This window comes from Schistocerca serialis, chromosome 6 (genome assembly GCF_023864345.2).
Source record: "Schistocerca serialis cubense isolate TAMUIC-IGC-003099 chromosome 6, iqSchSeri2.2, whole genome shotgun sequence".
NCBI classification, from domain to species: domain Eukaryota; kingdom Metazoa; phylum Arthropoda; class Insecta; order Orthoptera; family Acrididae; genus Schistocerca; species Schistocerca serialis.
Window position 1 is genome coordinate 760,534,742 of NC_064643.1, and position 15,445 is coordinate 760,550,186.

Here is a 15,445-nt window from a genome sequence, read left to right on the forward strand (position 1 = left end):
AGTCCTGATTGTGGCGCTCACCTGCACGGCGCCAAACACGCATACGACCATCATTGGCACCAAGGCAGAAGCGACTCTCATCGCTGAAGACGACACGTCTCCATTCGTCCCTCCATTCACGCCTGTCGCGACACCACTGGAGGCGGGCTGCACGATGTTGGGGCGTGAGCGGAAGACGGCCTAACGGTGTGCGGGACCGTAGCCCAGCTTCATGGAGACGGTTGCGAATGGTCCTCGCCGATACCCCAGGAGCAACAGTGTCCCTAATTTGCTGGGAAGTGGCGGTGCGGTCCCCTACGGCACTGCGTAGGATCCTACGGTCTTGGCGTGCATCCGTGCGTCGCTGCGGTCCGGTCCCAGGTCGACGGGCACGTGCACCTTCCGCCGACCACTGGCGACAACATCGATGTACTGTGGAGACCTCACGCCCCACGTGTTGAGCAATTCGGCGGTACGTCCACCCGGCCTCCCGCATGCCCACTATACGCCCTCGCTCAAAGTCCGTCAACTGCACATACGGTTCACGTCCACGCTGTCGCGGCATGCTACCGGTGTTAAAGACTGCGATGGAGCTCCGTATGCCACGGCAAACTGGCTGACACTGACGGCGGCGGTGCACAAATGCTGCGCAGCTAGCGCCATTCGACGGCCAACACCGCGGTTCCTGGTGTGTCCGCTGTGCCGTGCGTGTGATCATTGCTTGTACAGCCCTCTCGCAGTGTCCGGAGCAAGTATGGTGGGTCTGACACACCGGTGTCAATGTGTTCTTTTTTCCATTTCCAGGAGTGTATAAGAGCTATCAGGCCATCTCTTACATGTAACCAAGCAATCTAAATATTCTGCATACATTCATCATGGTAATCATGTTACAAATTACATTTAATAAACACCGTCATGCAACATTTAGTAAAAGAATGAACTGATCGTATGGCATTGTTAGCCGGAAGACAGCCGAGTGCGCGTTTTATTACAGTCGACGCCTCATTGGGCGACTCGCGCGTCCGTAATGAGGGTGGAATGACGATGAGGACAACGCAACACACAGTCCACGAGGGGAGAAAATCTCCAACCCGGCCGGGAATCGAACCCGGATCCGCTGCCTGGTAGGCAAGCAGGCCACCACTTTTTTTGTGCGCTTTGTTCGTTGCGTTTGATCTGGGCGGACGTCACAAGACATCCGTTCACGTTCATCCCTTTACTCAGTTTTTTTATTTTTTTTATTACAGACAGCAAACAGCCTTCTGACCGAACACGCTGAGCTACCGTGCCGGCACCACTCAGCTAAATAGGCGGACAACATTCAGAAATCACTGTGAGACAGAAAGAATAGACTAACAGATTTATAATCCGGTCATCAGAAGTAAAAATTACAGCAGTGGAGAGTGAAAAAGAGAGGAAGTGGTACAACACAACTAATGACGTGCCTGGTAGGGACATGGAAAGAGAAAGTGCGTAGCCGGGAGAAGGTGGGAACATTTGCTGTAGTGTTTGACAGAGGTAAAACTAGCCATATATCGTAATTTTTGAGGCAAACTTTATCAGGATGACAGAAGGAGATGCTTCGCCATGTTCTCAAAACCAATAGGGCGTGTAGCTTAATTTATTTATCTACTTTTCCTGGTTTGATTTTTGAGCTTAAATTGAATATTTGGAATAATTTCGAGTGTTAGCTAAGGCAGCTGTCTCGTTGAAAACGACGTTCTTGTAAGTAACTTGCAGGTGCAACCAGCAGTTAACTGGTATGTTGCGCTGGAGGCAGTTTTTTCTGTTCCCAAGCTGCTGTAATGCAAAATTATTACTTTTCTATTTTTCTATCGTCTTTTGGATATTTGCCTCGATAGAAAAAGTTGTTTCTCTCATATGGCATAGAATCCAGATTGCAAATCAATTATTAGAGTTATCTCAAGCTCCTTTAAAATGAAGAGGTAGAAAGATCCATTGGTTCACAGTCATACCGTAGTGTAATGGTTTTACTTTTCTTTTTGGTAGTTGCATCATGTTTCAGATGATTGACAGTTAATACATTAACTTTGGTTTTCGTTTTCATGGGTTATCATTTGTTCTTCTTAGCAACAACCAAGATTCTTTGTCTCGTGCGGGAATATAACACGGAGAACTTTAACAATATTTTACACACTCTTCCAGGACAACAATCACATTACCGTCAATTTTCTGGCATTCCGAACAGTTTTCAAACAGCTTGGGTGACAACAGAAATGAACGTATGGCATGGTTGGCCGGGAGGCCCCTACTCGGGGGGGGTTCGGCAGCCAAGAGCGAGTCTTATTTCATTCGACGCCACTTTGCGCGACTTGCGCGCCGCTGTTGAGGACAACACAACACCCAGTCCCCGAGCGGAGAAAATCTCCAACCCAGCCGGAAATCGAACCCGGGCCCGGTTGCATTGGAGGTGACCACGTTACCACCCAGCTAAGCAGGCGGACAGCCTGGGCGACAATATTCCAGTACTTCACGTAGGTCTCCACGACGCCAGCAAAACTCGTGGCAGTTGCAGACTAACGTGGTGAATGAATGCAGTTTTCCATTAAAATTTCCTCTAATACTTCTTACGTATCTTACACTTATACATTCTCCTTGTTACTTCTTATTTTTCAGCCATCTGTAGTTTGTATTACGCCCGTTATTTGTCTCTAATATTTGCATTTCACGATGAAGATATTATTTGCTCTTTCCAGTTTGTTAACTTTTCTATCTACTGCAATTTTTTCTAGTCCAGTACGCTGTACAGTTTATCCAAGATATTTAAGATTACTAACTTGATCCATTTTACCTAATTCTGTTCCTGTGTATAATTCAGAGAACTGGCACTTGAAACTGACTGCAGAACGATTGTACTGCTGCCAATGCACATTTCACGTAAGGACAACGAAGATACAACAAATTAGAGATCGAAAGGAGGTATATAGACAGTCGTTTTTCCCTCGCGCTATTTGTGAGTGGAGCGGAAAGGGGGTCTCCGCCACGCACGCCTCACACCGAAGCAGATGTAGATATTTTGGTGCATTCTTCTTTTTGTATTTCATGAATTGTCTTTTCAGCTGAAATTTTGGTACTAGTCTTATTCACTATTTTATCCAGAAGATTTATCTGAGTAAATGTTTCTGGCAGATTTTCTGAAAGTATTCCAAAATCGTCTACAAAATTCAGGCACTTTATTTGAATTCCGTTTGTTTTCATTCCCAGAATTACTGCTTCAGTTTTCCAACTTCTTTAGCTACAAATTTCAGAACTTACAACTTTTTCTAACACTCAATTCTAAAGTAAATTTGATAAGCTATCTCCTTGTAAAACACCAGTTTTTATTCAGAAGTCTGACATACTTTTTCTACAAATTTAATTTTTAATACCATATTTGTGTCTCTGTCTACCAGATCAGATTATTTAGAATTCTTTGGTGGATTACGGATTTTAAAATTGGCTAAAGTATCTTCAGTCTTTTCAGGAGAACTTTTGTTACAATTTTGTGTGCCATTGGCAGAAGTGACACTCCTCTGTAATTGCTGACATTGTGTTTGTCTCTTTTTTTTGTGTCACATATGGACCAATGCTATTTTCCACTCTCCTGAAATATTGTTTTTCAAATTTTCTCAAAAAGCAAGTGTAGTTTACTTATAACTAGTATAATGGAGTCTTCAGCGCTTGCTTTGTTGCTTTTGAATGTTTTGACGATTTCATCCATTTCTAGCTCCGTTGATAGAAAACCTTCCTCAAAATTTTCTGGTATTGCTGGAAATTCTAATTTAACCGTTGGATTTGGACAGTTTAAGTGGTTCTCAAAAATGTTACTAACATGGCACAGACTTTCTTTTATTTGATTCTATTTTGCCACTTTTATCTCTGAAACAAATACTTGGTCCTTGAAACTCATCAAGTATGTGTTTAAAACATTGATAATTTGTGAAATTTTCTTGTTTTTCTATAATCCGAAATTTTGAAAAGGTCCATTTGATTTTCCACATTATTTTAGATGTCTCTATCCTTTGTTGACTGAATTACTCTAGTTGTTTGTCTATTTTTGAACATCCCACCTTTCTCCATTTTTGTTCCTATACTTATTCAGTCCGCATTTCACTGTCTTCTTTTTACTCTTGGTCAGTTCTAACGTTTCCTATGTGTGGTTAGGAATTTGTACCTAGACTTCTTACGAATCACCTTTTTTAGATTTCTCTGGTTCTTCTTTAAACTTTACAATATTTTCTATTGTAGTACTGGCTCTATTGGAGTTGTATGTGATTACTTTCTGGGTTTTCTCTTTTGTTTTAGCTTGGAGAAATCTTATTTTAATCTTACAGAGATCATGATCTGAATGAAATTCACCATTTCTCAAAATGGTTCAAATGGCTCTGAGCACTATGGGACTTAACATCTATGGTCATCAGTCCCCTAGAACTTAGAACTACTTAAACCTAACTAACCTAAAGACATCACACAACACCCAGTCATCTACCATTTCTCGTCACTCCAACGTTCATTCATGCTTTTATATACATATTCTTATATTACTTTGTGACCCACATGAAATTCACCTTGATTTTGATTACGAGATGTTCAAGTTTTGGCTTTTCTTGGTGGTTTGCGAAAATATGTGGAAGCTAGTTTTCACAGGAACATTCTATACACATTTTTGTCTTTCACCAGTGCTGTCAGTTTTTAAGAGTGTTGAAGATTCACTTACAACATTTTAAATTTCTTTTCTTTCGCATCTTGCCTATCGAAGTTGCCAAGAAGTCTTTTGGCATTCTTTTCAGATTTGTTGAAGATTTCAGATTCAAAAAGATCCCAAAAATTATTTACTTTCTGCGTATTTCTCCTATTGCTTCATTTATAGGTGCATAGCAATTTATAAAGATATAACTTCTAATCTTACACTTCATATTTAATATGGACATTCTCTCTGAGATTGACTTAAAATCTGTTGTATTATATTTTTTAGTTTACATGAAACGCTGTTACAAACGTTGGCGTGATTTCCATTATTCTCACTGCTGGTTTCCCTTCATAAATTCTGTAATGTCGTGTATCAACTATATTCCCAGCTAATAATCTCGTTTCCCGCACTTCCAAAATTTTGTTCATGATTCTTCTGCAGAAATAATTCCAATTCCTTCTGTGTTCCAGTTTTCAGAAGAGTTTACACGTAATGTTCCAAAGTAGTATTTATTATTCAACATCAGCTGAAAAGGTATTTCAGTATATTCCATTTCTTCTTTACCACAGTCACTGGAACTTCCTAGAATCCTAGGTCCCAATGTATTACAGGGTATATTAGTGGATTCCTTTTCAGAGCTACCACCTGGCGTAGTGCATCCAATATGTGAAATTTCCATTTTGCGATTTGAAGTTGTAAATTGTAGAGAGCAAGAAACCCTGACTTTCCATAATAAGAGCAAGTTGTTAGCCTGGGGTTTATTACATTCAGACGCAGTTAACACGTGGACCACACGCTGCCGGGGTACCGTCACTAATATGTGGAACTGCCGTGCCCTCTGTCAATTTCAGCCTTAGACAACAGGTTGCTTCTTTCGCCAGCAACGCCATTTCGAAGCCCATCTCTCTGCCTGTTCTGCTGTTGAGGCCTTCACTGTAACCCTAGCAACGGGCCCTTAGTTGGCAGTGTCAGCCGGGCCAGCTGAAACAAGGTTTTCGAAGGTGTTACTCTTCTATCACTCATCATTTTTTCTAGCTTGTGACAGGAAATCTTGGAGTTTGTAGGTCAGGGTTTGATGGAATTCATTATTATTATTATTATTATTATTATTAAGTAATGAAACAGACAGATTATTTTATACATTTCTGAGTATAGGATGTGAAGAAGAAAAAATTCGAAATACGCAGGCCAGTCTAGGGCAATAGAGTGACCATATCCTATACTTTACATTTTGAAATGGCTCTGAGCACTAAGCGACTTAACTTCTGAGGTCATCAGTCGCCTAGAACTTAGAACTAATTAAACCTAACTAACCTAAGGACATCACACACATCCATGCCCGAGGCAGGATTCGAACCTGCGACCGTAGCGGTCACGCGGTTCCAGACTGAAGCGCCTTTAATCGCACGGCCACACCGGCCGGCTAACATTTTGAGTTCAGATGTTTGCGCAATATTCGGAGTATAGGATTCGAACCTCTAAACTGAGTAAGAAACACGCTGCATGTGACAGATTTATGCTAACAAATGTTACACTCCTCTAGAGATGATGGTAATAAACATTATACTTGTAAGGAGGTGACTGCAGAAGGAGGCTAATTTTCATATCGAGCTTCTCTAGAAAAATGCAAGCCAACTAGCACTATATACATTTTCACATTGTTAATTTATCGGCGTTATCAGCAAGGTATTACGCATTGTTCGTGATGCCTGTCTGTACCGTAGAAAGACTATACTGCTGGAAAATGTCTGAATATTGTCACTGACCCTTTCCAAACACGGATGTGTTCCTTATGGTGTATCTGCGTTTTCAATTCACACTTTATTTTGGCTCATTTTGGGAGTTTAATGGGAAAACAAATGCTGAAAGATGTAGACAAAGAAATTCCTCTTAAGTTTCTTCGTCCATGAGCACGGAACCAACTTTGATTTTGTTACAGTGATGCATGAAAACCAGATGTGTTACGATGACGAGACACATTAAAGCAAGGCACCACACCCGTATATAGATCGGCCTGTCGGCCACATCCTCTTTAAGAGATGCAATGTTGACATCACGTTGCATACGTATGGCGTAATACCAATAGACGCTTATTCGATTCCTCGTCTAATGAATCGTGTTTCTGGAAATGTACACTTGTCAAATTCATCCGAGCACCTGTACTTAATTACTTTGCTTGACTAACAACGGCGATGCTTTGTTTAGAGGTCATTTATTGAAGCGCTGTAGAGTAACATGTATTGATTCTAAAAGTGCTGTGCAGTGGAGTATCACTCTGTATTTCGTATTTGACATCTTTGCCACATAACTAGTTGAATTTGGGTTTAGAAGGTTTGTTACCATTCAGTTCCTTCCAATTTTTTCCTACGCAACCCTTGCAAATGATTTCCATCTTTCATGTTATCACTACAGAGGACACAAGAATTCGAGTCCTGAACCTCCACTTTGAGAGGCTGATGCCGGTAAACAGCTGCGTGTTTGTCTAGTCTGTGGATACCTTTTATTCCGAAGTTCGTGTGCATTGACGATCATGCTATCCTTAACTGCGCGTGGCATGTGACTCGTGTTTTATGCAACTTAACAGTATGATGCGTCCACGTCTGTTACGCAATACAGAATGGGCAAAACTCTAAACTTGGTATTAGTGCGTAACAAAGTACTGTTTTAAATTACCAGCCTGACGGAAACACAATATTCAAAACTAGCTTCTATTTTACTTCGATCTTAATTACTGTTTGTTAGTTGTTCCAGGCGTAATGCGAAGACAGGAATTCTTCTTTTCTTGAAGGGAGAGATGTATCAGTGTTCTAGATCGTTTCTGGAAGAACAGCTACATGACAGACGAACCCGGAACGTAGCTTTATGAACCGCTGATACGTGTTGAATGTAAACTCCAAGAGCAACGATTTCGGTATTTTGCGCAATTCACAGGAAAAGTGTCCAGGGTTATGAACTGGAACTCCGTTATTGTAAATAAAGAAGTGTTACCTTTAACATTCGTTAATATCTGCCATAACTGATTCCATCGGCCGCTGAAATGCCCAAGCAGTTCTGTCAAAACAAGGGAAGGTTGGAGTGTAACGTGTAATTGATGGCAAGGTTTCCAGAAGCGAAGAACGAACTCCGTGGCAAATAATCGGCATCGGCTTTGTCGAAGGCATTATCCTGGCATTCATGTGAAAAATAAGAAAAATTTCATAACTGTAGCTGTGGAAGATTCATTCCCTGAGATACAAAAAATCACTGTATTACACATAATAATGTGCTGTGTTTTTGGTATTTACGTATTTTTGTCGATACTCTGTAGCACCGAAATGCTTAGAACAATTTTAGCCAAATGTGGCATACATGTGGGTTACTAATTAACAGAAAAAATGAAGAGTGATTGGCCTTTAACATCCCGATGTTGATGGGGTTATTAGAGATGGAGAACGAGTCGGGACTGGAGAATCATGGAAAGGAAACCCGCCCTGCCCTTTCTCAAATGAATTATCCTACCGTTTGTCTTAAGCAATCTAGGGGAGCCACTGAAAGCCTAATTCTGGATGAATACTGGGAATTCTAACCTCCTTTCTCTTGAATGGGGACGGATGACAGGGGTGGGAGGGAGGAGGGGGGAGGGGGGAGGGGAAGAGGATGTACGACACGCCTAGCACTATTAGAAGAGAAGGCGACGTTGGGAATGAGGTGACATGTAAGACTGATCCGAAACATACTACATATATTTGTTTCTACGTCGTAGACGGGTACCAATCTTTCCCTAACATAAGGTCCGAATCAATAATTAATCAAGCAATGCCTAGCAATAGGCTAGTGCGTGTGCGTGTGTGTACGTACGTACGTCTCTAGAAACCAAACCACGTTCTGGAAGAAAAAACAGAACAAAAAGGCTCCCCTTGAAAGTGTTCTTCTAAGTGGGTTATTCCGTGGACCACATACTGTTCACGTTCAGCAACACAATAAAACGGACACGGCAACAAAAGATTCAGAAGCCAGGATTCAGATTCAGGCAACAATTACCAGTAAAATGAAAGACAAAGTAAGTGAATAGGTACTGATGTATCAGCCAGAGGATTCTATAAGATGGGTAAAAACAGAACTAGGACAGAACCAAGTCTGCAACCAGTAAGTACCGCAGTGACACAGTAGAACGGGCTCAGCAAGGTGGATCAGGAATTCAGGTCTGGCCATCCTGATATCAGGATATCAATTGGCGCAATAACCAGTTAAGTCACATTTGCATATTTTCAAGCATAACACAAAAAACTGTTCAGAAGCTAGAAATAAATTTTCATCAGTCTCGCCTCTTCTCAACCTTTATTTAGGCCACCAGCACACAGTAATTGCTTATTGCATAGCTAAATGAAAATACAGTATGATATTTAATGAACTTTGAAAAGTTCGACTTGTCCCTCTCTCTTGTACCAAACAACTTTGTTTTATGAATGTGACTAGCTGCACTGCCCGACGTTGCCCGCAATGTTTAATATCTGCCACACAAAGTGATTGGCCCTATGCCTTCTTGATACAGTGAATGCAAGCCGCACCGGAAACTGCGATCGCTTGAAATGGAAGGGCGTATTTGAATCACTGGGTATCAACGGAATGAGTACTACCTCCAAGATAAGTATTTCTGCGGTTATTTTTTCTCGCGATAGGCATTACAGTCAGTTTATCACGTTATATTCAGTTTGTTAGGCATTTAATTTTTGATTAATTTTCTTCGTTGTTTCATCTGAATGTAGAAATGTGAAGTGGATTGGCCAAGAACTTTTACACATTTTAGGTAACAACCTTTTCCCTTTTCTATATTACAAACATGTATGCTTCAAGTGCCGCGTGAAGTGGCCGCGCGGTCAGATGCGCCTTGTCACCTCCCGCCGGAGGTTCGAGTCCTCCCTCGAGCATGGGTGTGTGTGTTGTTCTCGCAATAAGTTAGTTTAAGTAGTGTGTAAGTCTATGGACCAATGACCTCAGCAGTTTGGTCCCTAACGATTCCATTGTTCTTATTCTGGTGAACTGGATGTAGCATCCGTAACAGTTCTGTCACACATCAGACTATTATAAAATTCCGTGTCTTAGATATACTTGTTAGCACACTTCATAACATCCATATATTGCATATCTCAGGTATAACTGACAGAATCACATTATGAAGTTTTCCCTCAGGAAAAGCCAATGTAGTTGACGCTTTCTGAATGGAGAAATTATTATAGACAAGTTGTGATAATGATACAATACAGCGAACTAACTGTTTGCGTTCAATGGAGTATTCTCATTACGAGCCCTCTTAAGATTATGACGATTAGGCTTTGTTAGGTGAGATGAGAAGTCTAAAAATAGATCTTACGTAACATCAATCACAGTGAACTTCTAGAATATTTTTGAGAAGTTTCGTTTTCCACTCCTTTGATAGGTATAACCGGTCGTGTTCCCTTCTTTCCTTTTCAACTAACCCACAGCTGCGATAACGGATAAAAAGCTGCGACGTGGGATGGGAAGTGTACGAGTTATTGTCCTGAAAGATCCTTTGAACACGTGTGTGCAGATACTGCATCATGCTGTGACTTTTGTTTTGGGCATTGCAGATGTCAGTAAATATATGTAAATATTCTACGTTTTTGTCAAGCATGTTATTAAGGAAATCTCGCAGATAATTTATCACCACAGTTGGTCTTTTTCTGTCGCAAGTCTCGTCGTACAAGTACAAGTAATTGTTACCAGAGTTGGAAACTGTTTATAACTTTTTGCGTTACGTAAATTCAGCGAAATAAATAAATGTTTTTTTGTTTAAGTTTACCATTCTATAGACAGAGCTGTCACTGCAGAAATACGCGCATCGTGTTCTATTCCTTTCACACGCCAGAATGTGACTAGTGTTTGGTGCGACGGCAATGCAAATCCAGGCCGTCTCTGGTTCTTGCCCCAAACAGCCGACGTCAGCAAGCCTATTCTTTGTGTTATGCTTCAGTGGTCCCACGCACAGGTCTCACTCTTGCACCCAACGCTCCAGCAGTTTTCAAACTCTCATTTCCGGCGAAAAGTGCACATGTCTGGTTAATACACCAATGCCTCCAGTTCAGGTTTTTCTAACATTTCTGTGAAGCTCGCCCGTGTGTCAAGTAACCTGTCATCATTTGTGCGGCCCTCCTTTGTTCACGTCCAGTACCTTACGCGAGTCCTATTTACTACGGGTCACACACACACACACACACACTCTTCAGCAATATTTTATGCAGGATGCACAGGTGGTTGGTAAGTATTCTCCTTTATGGATTGATTGCACATTCCCAGTATCCTACCAGTTAACAGAAGTGTACCACATCAATTGCCAGACGCTTGAAGATAAGCAGCAGTCAGCCTGCGAAGTGTTACTTACGAAGTTTCAAGGACCGGTATTAAGTCTATAATCTAGAGAGTGGTGTATCGACTGCGAAGACGATATTAAACTAATTATAGGACACACACAGGCATTTGAGTAGTCATTCTTTCATGCAGTTCATCTACATTTGAATCTAAATTTACAATCCGCAAACCACTTTATGGTGTGTGGTGGAGGATATTTTGTATACTACTGCTCCTGTTGCGTATTGTAGGAGGGAAGAATGGCTGTTAATAAATCTCCGTGAGAGTTGGAACCTCTACAATTTTACCTTCATGTTTTTCTTGATAAGAAGGAATATATTGGTTGACTTTCCTAGGAACGTACGCTCTCGCAGTTTTAAAAGTACAGCACATCGTGAAGTACAACGCCCCTCTTTAGACCGCAATAGACCGGTGACAACGTATGTATCTTCGTGGTTCTTACTCGCAATGTATGATGCCGGCAGTAGAATCGTTCGTCAGTCAGCTTCAAATGCCGGTTCTCTAAATTTTCTCAATAGCGTTTCGGAAAAGAAGGTCGCCTTCCCTTCAGGGATTCCCATTTGAGTTCCCGAAGCATTTCCGTAACACTTACGTGTTTTTGCATCCTACCGATAACAGCCTGCCTCTGAATTGTATGTACGCGACGCTTTCACGCTTGCTAAACTTACGTGTAGCGAAACACGCTGCTGTTCTTTGGATCTTCGCTAATTCCTCTGTGTCCTGTCTGGTGAGTTTCCCAGGATGAAACCAAAGCATTGTGCGAACGAGAGTCTCGTAAGCTACTTCCAAATGAATCTCATTCTGTCACCTGTCTTTTCTGCGATTAGTTTTATGTGGTCGTTCCACTTTAAATCCCTCCGTACGCATACCCCTGATACTTAATGGACGTGACCTCTACTAGTGATTGTCCTGCAACGTGCAATCACACAATATAATTGGTCTCTCTGGCTATTTATCACAATAGGTTTCATTTGTTTACGGTCAGGATCTACTGCCAATCCCTGGATCATGAGTCGACCTGCTGTAGGTGTCACTGCATTTCGGTACACTTACCTAATATTGTGACTTCTCTACTAACAGTAAACTACTGATTCTTTAAAAATCGAGCTCCCATGTGTAAAATTGCATCATACATGTGATCCCTTTACAAATGAGTTAATGTGTTAAATATTTGCCTTTAAGTATGTAACCGAGAGAAAGGCTATAAAATGACTGAAATTATGCTTAAAGTTTTTGGAAGTCGCTAAAGGTTGTCATTATGAAACACTGGATGAATGTGAACTTGATAATTTGTGTTCCATTTTAGGTAAAAGCTAGTATTTCCCGCATCTCAATATTTATGACCTCATAGCTCCTGAAATTTTGGAAATGTGTTGTAAGGTCTTATGGGACCAAACTACTGAGGTCGTCGATCCCTAAGCCTACACACTACTTCATCTAACTTAAACCAACTTACGCTATGGACAACACACACACCCATGCCTGAGGGAGGATCGAACCTCCGACGGGGGCTGCACGGACCGTGACAAGGCGTCTCAGACCACGCGGCTACCCCACGCTGCGTATCTCCTGAAATATCTGACTTATATAATGATATAATTTTGCAGTACGTTCAGTGATATATGTAGATACTGTTTGCAAAGTGTCTTGTGAATAGAGTTAGTAGTAAAAAAGTAATAAATTAGATCGTCATGCCAGTTACTAAAGTCTTATTGCATCAGCAGCGAAAATATTGTAAGTGATAAAAATTTTGAAATTATGTTTAAGATTCGTCAGAAGTCTCTAAGTGCTCTCATTCTCAAATAGTGGGTGAATTAAGTCTGGGTATATTTGCCCGCCATCAGTTACGCTGCGTCAAAACAAACACATACATTCTAACTGTAATACTTGTATTAGTGCATTAAACTTCTAACATAAGAGTATATCTCTTAATGAGTAGACTATGACAGCACTTTAAATTTTTGAAGTCGGTCAATAATCACGCGAATTCTTGAAAATATAATTTTTCTTGCAAAAGTGCTGCAACTGGTTCCGAGTTCCGGGTTCGAGGGTAGCGTTTGAGTAATAAACAGGGGCATTCTTATTGAGGGCTTAAAACGACGTAGATACAAGTAACTTAATATAAGACCGCAGATGCCGGAAAATACCTCAAAAGTGGATGGTACATGTTTAGCATGCGACGTCACATCGAAAATACGAAGGGCATTCTCGATCGCATGCTTGAAGGAATAACGGAGCGGTGCAATACTTACTTGCAAGCAGACGGTGCAAATTTTAAACCCTTTCGTAAATATGATCTTTTGTAAAAGTAGAAGTTTCGAAATTATTGTCCTCGTTGTAACAAACCAAAAGCTGTTCCTATTTTATGTTTTTTTTCCTTTTCCGCCTTCTTTTTTTTGTATAGAAATTATGTAGTGAAGAAAACGTAGGTGATTTCCTGGTAATGACGCAATTCGGATGCTTATACTCTTTTACTTGTGGCGCAGTACGGTAGGTTTCTATTGTGCTGTACTTAATATAAAAAAAAACAGCCGAGACAGCGAGACTGGTTCATAAATTAATACCCCATTGTACACAGAAGCGCCAAAGGAACTGGTATAGCTATGTGTATTCAAATACAGAGATATGTAAACAGGCAGAGTACGGCGCTGCGGTCGGCAACGCCTATGTAAGACAAGTGCCTGACGCAGTTGTTCGATCGGTTACTGCTACTACAATGGTAGGTTATCAAGACTGTAGTGAGTCTGAACGTGATGTTACAGTCGGCGCACGAACGATGGGACACAGCATCTGCGAGGTAGTGATGAAGTGGGGATTTTCCCGTACAACATTTCCCAAGTGTACCGTGAATATCAAGAATCCGGTAAAACATCAAATCTCCGACATCGCTGCGGCCGGAAAAAGAACTTGCAAGAACGGGACCAACGACGACTGAAGAGAATCGTTCAACGTGACAGAAGTTCAACCCTACCTCAAACTGCTGCAGCTTTCAGTGCTGGGCCATCAACAAGTGTCAGCGTGATACCATTCAACGAAACATCATCGATATGGGCTTTCGGAGCCGAAGGCCTACTAGCGTACCCATGTTGACTCCACGACACAAAGCCTTTCGGCTGGTCTGGGCCCGTCAGCACCGACATTGGACTGTCGATGACTGGAAACTCACTGCCTGGTCGGACGAGTCTCCGATCAAATTGTCTCGAGCGGATGGGATCCATGACCCTGCATGCCAGCAGGGGACAGTTCAAACTGGTGGAGGCTCTGTAATGGTGTGGGGCGTGTGCAGCTGTAGTGATATGGGACCCCTGATACGTCTAGATACGACTCTGACAAGTGACACGTACGTAAGCATCCTGTCAGGTCACCTGCATCCATTCAAGTCCATTGTGCATTCCGAGGGACCTGGACAATTTCAGCAGGACAGTGCGACAGCCCACACGTCCATAATTGCTACAGAGTGGCTCAAGGAACACTCTTCTGAGTTTAAACACTTCCGCTGGCCACCAAACTCCCCAGACATGAACATTATTGAGCATATCTGGGACACCTTGCAACGTGCTGTTCAGAAGAGATCTCCACTCCTTCGTACTCTTAGGGATTTATGGACAGCCCTGCAGGATTCATGGTTCAGTTCCCTCCAGCACTACTTCAGACATTGGTCGAGTCCACGGCATGTCATTTTGCCGCACTTCTGCTTGCTCGCGGCGGCTCTACACGATATTAAGCAGATGTACCAGTTTTTTTGGCTTTTCAGTGTAAATACACAATTAACTCACGTAGTGGGAAAAAATGCTGTCCGCCAGGCGCACGATTCAGATCCTGAGCCCCACGCACTAAAGTCACGTACGTCTGCGCGGAGACACACCTGCTCGAATACTTGGGTCGGGAGGGTCAGATGTGACGGGCGGACAGGCTCGACCCCTGCGTGTACGGCGAGGTACTTCATCTGGTGACGTCACGTGTTCAACATTTGTCACCCACTTTTTGGGTACTTCCCGACATTTGTGGGCCCATTTGTTTCACGTTAAATTACTTGTCTACGTTGCTTCGGAGGTTATTAAACGTTAATAAGGATCACCCTGTAGATGACTGCATTCAAACTTCCGACGTTACCCACTGGATCATTTAAATGTATTGTGAACCACTTCTCACTGGTTTGCAGAGTATATATGTAGATGTAGATGTAGACGTAGACGAGTGTAGCATGACGTCGGCGCCCTGTGTTGCAGACGAAGCCAGTGGCGTTTGCCGTACGGACCAACGTAAGCTACGACGGCACTCTGGATGACGACTCGCCCGTGCACGGCAGCGCCATCTCCTTCGACGTCCGAGACTTCCTGCACATCAAGGTGAGTCGCCTGGGCCGCTGCCAGCCCCCCGCTACCTGCCCCCTGCCCCCCTGCTACCTGC

The 15,445-nt window shown here is 42.3% G+C and overlaps 1 protein-coding gene across 14 annotated transcripts in view; it reads left to right on the forward strand.

Annotated features, from left to right (window-relative positions):
* The window catches only part of LOC126485138 (voltage-dependent L-type calcium channel subunit beta-1), a 749,688-nt gene that overhangs the window by 498,445 nt on the left and 235,798 nt on the right, over positions 1-15,445 (forward strand). For all 14 annotated transcript variants that reach the window (XR_007587915.1, XR_007587913.1, XR_007587916.1 and 11 more), the window contains one exon: positions 15,265-15,384. Coding sequence is in view for 8 of the 14 variants with exons in the window: in XM_050108790.1 (XP_049964747.1) it covers positions 15,265-15,384 (120 nt within the window). In the remaining 6 variants the exon portion in view is untranslated. The remainder of the gene's footprint in view (positions 1-15,264; positions 15,385-15,445) is intronic.